Source organism: Apostichopus japonicus, chromosome 8 (assembly GCF_037975245.1).
Source record: "Apostichopus japonicus isolate 1M-3 chromosome 8, ASM3797524v1, whole genome shotgun sequence".
Lineage (NCBI taxonomy): Eukaryota > Metazoa > Echinodermata > Holothuroidea > Aspidochirotida > Stichopodidae > Apostichopus > Apostichopus japonicus.
The window spans coordinates 33,033,682-33,039,681 of NC_092568.1; the positions used below are offsets into that span (position 1 = coordinate 33,033,682).

General features: G+C 36.2%; 1 protein-coding gene across 3 annotated transcripts in view; it reads left to right on the forward strand.

The window, feature by feature from the left end:
• LOC139971649 (uncharacterized) overlaps positions 1-5,695 on the forward strand; it is a 46,191-nt gene extending 40,496 nt beyond the window's left edge. For 2 of the 3 annotated variants that reach the window (XM_071978309.1, XM_071978310.1), the window contains exon 12: positions 1,880-5,695. In XM_071978309.1, the coding sequence (XP_071834410.1) occupies positions 1,880-1,949 (70 nt within the window). In that variant the 3' untranslated portion in view covers positions 1,950-5,695. Of the gene's footprint in view, positions 1-883; positions 917-1,879 lie in introns of all 3 variants that reach the window. The other variant, XM_071978311.1, reaches the window with a different exon arrangement.
• The last annotated feature ends 305 nt before the right edge of the window (positions 5,696-6,000 follow it).

Consider the following 6,000-nt stretch of genomic DNA (forward strand, 5'->3'; position numbering starts at 1 on the left):
AACTAGTCCTATTTAATACATACCAACTTTCTCTGTTGCTGTAGTATTAAATGCTTCATTGGCCTGCTCACGTAATATCGTTACAATTAAGTATCAAGTTTTCTTTCTCAAATTTCTGTGTTCAGACACTACGGTCCAAAGCTCTGTGTTATCTGCTCAAATATCTTTTCATTGTGTTTAGAGAAGATATGTAAAGATTTTTCATCCTGCCTTTTTATAACGTTACTTTCTAGTGGTAATGTAGATGTTTGTGTGGTAGAGTGTGACTAAAGTCTTGGGTTTGTCAATGCTTGAGACCAAACTGTTCATTCAAGCCTGTTATTGGTACCCCTCTGGTACCCCAAGTCTTGTAAGGTACTCGAAAACTTTTCTCAATTTACTCCATCAAAATCACACCAGCAATGACAAACTTAGGATTAAACTTCAAAGACTCTTGCAAATCAATTCATTTGAAACATTTCAATAATTTTTATGCAAATTAATGTAACCGATCAAACCTGTGCACTGTATTTAGCACAACGCTTACCGGTAGACTGCTTATTCAGTGTTGTGCCAAATTATGCACAAACCTTACAACACCAGAAGTAATAGGTTAAACACTGCCCTCAATATCAAGTGTAAATAGGGCTCTAGTATGACTCCAAATTGTCATTATTATTTAAATAAACGTTTCAATGACTTGCTATAAAATAGAACCCTTGAATGATTGTAACCACATCAGATACCTTAGCTGTTTTGAAGGGAATCCAATTTACTTGTAAATGTAGTCATGGTCAAAGTTGTATTAACAAACCCATTCGTAAACTCAAATGAAGACAACTTACTTTTTTGTTTACTTTGATTCTGTCTTTCAAGACTTTACTCCTGTGGCTTTTCTTTTCAGATCTGCAAATTTATGAAAGCATCAAATATAATTGTGAGTTTGGGGCTGATGGGGTTTTTGCAGGACTGTATGAACTCACAATATTAACGGTTATTTTAGCCTCATAGTCATGAACCCATTTTTATAATACTGTCGATGTTTCTAACAGTATCGATGAGATTTTACTTACCCTTGATATGCGATGATCAGCACTGGCATGGCTACCAAAGTAAACAACAATAAATGGCTACCGTTTAAAAATAATCTGTGCTTTGCAACTATTTGCATAAATATCACTTGTCGGTTTAAACTAACGCACCGTATTTTGCCTGGTGTGTGGTTCTTTCACATTACTGGTGTGTGATGGGGGATGCTTCCAGTTGAGAATGTTACTTTCACCTCTGTTTCCTGAAACATTATTAAAAGCATGCAAAAATGTGATTGAATTAGGCTCCCCCCAGCCCCCCAACTGCTATTGAAAACTGTACCAAGGATGGTTCTGTGCAGTAGTGGACTCCAGGGGCAGGAGTGAGGGGTGGGGGGGGGAGGGACATTGGTGTTACTTGAGGTACTTTGGATATTTTCACAAAGAAGTTTTTCAAAGTTTGATGATGATATTGTCTAATGTTTGCTATTCTTTATACAGTAGGTTCTGTCAGGCCTCTGTATCACTTTCACTATTTGCTTTGCATGGTTTCTTCAGCACAGTTGTTTCCAGTTAGTGTTGACTAATTCGGTTATTGTTGTCCTAGACTCCTTGTATCATTTTGATGGCCATCAACATCAATGGAATTTTCACTATTTCCATGCTCTCAGCACGGTGGGCTTCATGATGGGTTTCAAACTATAAAAAAAAATATAAAAAAAATAAAATTTCTTTCACTTATTTGGTAATGGGTAGGATATAGTTGTTATCACACTCTGCTTCTAGAAAATGTGAAGTGCAATAGCGCCATCAACATTTCATCTGTGGAAGAGGCATGTATAACTTATGAATATTTCTCATCCGACCTGCAGGAGGAAACGGTATAGAGTCGTTCCCGTCGAGCCAACAGCGCAAGAGAGTCCGAGAGAAGAGAGTCGATGAGGCCGAAGTCGCGTCACTTAGATGGGATTTTACGGGCATGCAGGGAGGTTCCTTTTAAAATTGTATAGATATTAACTTATTTCGTACCCCTTGAGAGAATTTTGTTTTCTAACACAAACACACAAAAAAAATGGCCAGGGCGATTAATTTCACCTTGGTTTTGTATGGAAACATTTTTTTTTGTAATTTTTTTTTTCTATGGTCTTTTGTTTTATGCAGACCAAAGAATTGTTTTAGAATTAAAATGCTTTTTAAGACAAAAAAAAAGAGAAAGAAATTGAAAGAAAGTAAAGGAAGGAAAGAAATAAATTTATAGAGAAAATATGATGGAGAGTCCGCAGTGGTTACAGTTTTGTCTGGTTGCGTCGGTCTTTGAGGAGGATTGTAGTCCATTGATGAATGGTTTGTCTGTTTGTGAGTCGGTCTTTGCATCCGTCTATCTGCCAGTTTGTCACTGTCATGTCATTAGGGGTCCTGCATTTTAAGTTTGCTCAGAGGGAATTTCTAATGCTGCAGCTGTTTCTCTCACAGTGAAGTGCAATCACATGCTGATGTTATAAAGTAAGTCATAGCCCTACACACTTTATCATAGGTTTAATGGTGAGTCTGTTGTGTGTGACAGATGAAGTAGTCTAGGCAAGACCTCATTAAAATGTGCAAAAGTCTTATTCCAAACCCTATGGAACATGTCTTATTAGTCTCTGATGGTGAACTGCTGTTGAGGGGGTAGTACATCTGACCTGGTGTGTAATTTCAACACAATATTACTGTAAGTCTTTGCCATTATTTGTGGGAATGAATTCTTCCATCACATTTTATATATATTTTTTTCCATCTTTCTTTTGAAAGTTAAAATCATGCGGTAGTAATATTTGGTAATTGACCAAATTATTGCACGCAATTCTTGTGAACCTGTTTTTGAATGACCTAGTTTCACCTATGTTGTAGCCATGGTTACCACCATTGCAAAAAATGAATTTTACAGATGTTGTAGATCTAACTTCCACACACTGAGATATCAACATTCATATATTATACTTACCATTCATATACTAGCATCAACATACACATGCATGGATCAGCATCCATATATGATGATCAACATTCATATACTAGGATCAACATTCAGATATTAGGATCATCATACAGATAATAGGATCAACATTCATATGCTAGACTTGCTTTTCAGATGCTGAGATCATCATCTACATGCATGGATCAGCATCCATATATGATGATCAACATTCATATACTAGGATCAACATTCAGATATTAGGATCATCATACAGATAATAGGATCAACATTCATATGCTAGACTTGCTTTTCAGATGCTGAGATCATCATCTACATGCATGGATCAGCATCCATATATGATGATCAACATTCATATACTAGGATCAACATTCAGATATTAGGATCAACATTCAGATATTAGGATCATATACAGATACTAGGATCAACATTCATATGCTAGACTTGCCATTCATATGCTGAGATCATCATCGTCATGCATGGATCAGCATCCATATATGACAATCAACATTCATATACTAGGATCAACATTCGTATATACCAAAATCATTTGTATCCCGGGATCATCAACCTAATTGGCTGAATGTCCGCATCATAGGATCAGCTAGTCATATAGATTTGGTCCGGAGTTTAACTAAACGAAGTGAGTGACATTGAGTGGCCTTACGGTAGCATACAAACTATCACATAAGATTGTGAATCTCCTCAGATAAAAAAGAGATACAATTTACAGAACCTCTCAGCTGTGGTGCTTGTACTGCTTGTTGACTTGGAATTTGAAATGAGAAAAAAAAAGGATGGTTTGCACCACATTTGTACGCATTTTGAGTGTATAATCAGGTTATATTGCATCAGAGACGTGGAATATATAGAAGAAAACGATTTTCCATCAGAAGTCAATACTATTTGCTAGACGTATACGGTGGTCTTTTAAGCATTTGATGTTTACCAATGCACCCTTCTCCTCCCCACTGTAGCCTAAAGGTTGTCGGTTGGAAGGGGAAAAAAATCCTCTGTAAAAGTACTTGAAAAATATTAATTAAGGATTAATGATTGGTGCTATACTAATTAATTAATTTATTAAAATCTGATCAGAGAAATGATAAGTTGAATTAAACTAATTAAATTATGATCATGATTATTATTATTATCAATGTCTTCCCTTAGATTTCATCAAAGGAGATATCTTCTTTAATTTTCATATAGTTTTTTGGGGTTTTTTTTTGTACAGATATCTGATATGTTATACATAGGGCATATATCAATACATTGTCTTCTTCTTCTTCTTCTTGTTATCATCGTCGTCGTTCATGGAGATACAGTGTTGGTATTATTAGTGCTTTCAAATATCTGCCTTGGCTTAGGTCAGCAAAGGTCGTCTGCTTTACATGCAGTGGTAGAGTGTGCTTAACACATACACCTTGGTATACTTCAGACAAGAGTCCGAAACATTAGTATTTTCCCCAATTTTTTCATTACAATTTTTGTCTTTTCTTTTTTCCGTCCTCCCTACATTTATATTTGGAGCATCTGCTTTCTAAGCAGATGGATAAATAGAAGGGAGAGACTGGTTCTTGATCAGATAAAGCAGGCAATCCTAATATAGGCTGAATAGAATGGATCAATGGGAAAACCATGTTGCCCTTTAAGAGGCTAAAAATTGATTGATTAAAGCTGTAATAGCATCCCAGCATGTCCATGAGGAGATTGGGGGCAAGTTGAATTCATTTGCCCATTTGAAGTTGTTTTTGGGGGTCGTATGCAATCTATTCCCTTCATGGCTTGGCAGTGTTTAATCGCTAGATTTACATCAAATCTGATAATCTTTGGGTTTGATATCAAGACTAGCAGGAGATGGTAGAAATTGGATAGATTCCTCTTTATGTGGATGAGTTAAATGATCAAAACCATCAAATGGATTAATCTCCTCATACTCATCATGGAACATTTGATCGTGGTCGGCTTTCGATGTTGAAGTCTTCGCCCCTTGAAATTGATATTATTCTGTGATGTGCTACATTGATATTATAACCATATAACCATATGGTTAATAGAATGTTTTACACACCGATTGTCTGATGTAAACGGTGTACCCTTGTTATTACTTTCACTCTCAGTTAGGAAACTATGATGATGAAACAATAGAAAATTCATGTAGACTATATTTTGATGGTAATATTTACATATCTTGAAACACAAAGAAAAGCCTGAAACATTCACATTTAAGCATTTACAAAGCACAACAGAACCCAACCTTGTTATCCTTACTTTAAGTATTTGATAGAATCATTCTCTTGTACACTCCTTTATCCCCATATTTTGTTTGTTGGGGAGGGGGGAGGGTGGGGGGTTCTGACCTATTCTATATATGGGGTAAAGTTCAAATTGAGACTGTTTTTAGCCTTTTTTTTTGTGGTCATATTGGGTAACTCGGCTTATTATAGTCATATAGCACAAGTACTTAATGGAATTATTATGACACCTTGCTTTTAATGTTGTGGGTCATTACTCTATATTTAAAATTTCTGTTTAAGTTGTCTCATTCTGTTCTTATAATCTATTCATGTAAATGTGGTATGCTCTCTAAAATTCTTGCCATATGTATTTGTATTTCACTGTGGACTCGATTTTATATTTTGCATGATCAGAGCGAGAGATAGAGAGAGAGAAAGAGCTGTAAATAAAATGTGATAATTCAGCATCTTAAAACAAATTGTGTTGTCTTCTGTCTTGAAGGTAAACTGCAGCAGGTTAGGCATGGGGGTAGAGGAAGGGGTGGGGGGACAGGGTGGAGGAAGGGGTGGGGGCGAGGGTGGAGGAAGGGGGTGGGGGGCCGGGGTGTTGGAGGAAGGGGACAGGGACATGGGTTTGGTGACAAAAACTTGTTAATTAACAAATAGTTTTATAATCTTATAGGATTATTCCTCATTTAATTCTTCCGAGAAAATATAATCACATTTGGAACATTTTCGTAACTAGAAGATATCTAGGTCTAAATTTACCAGATTGTACGGTCCC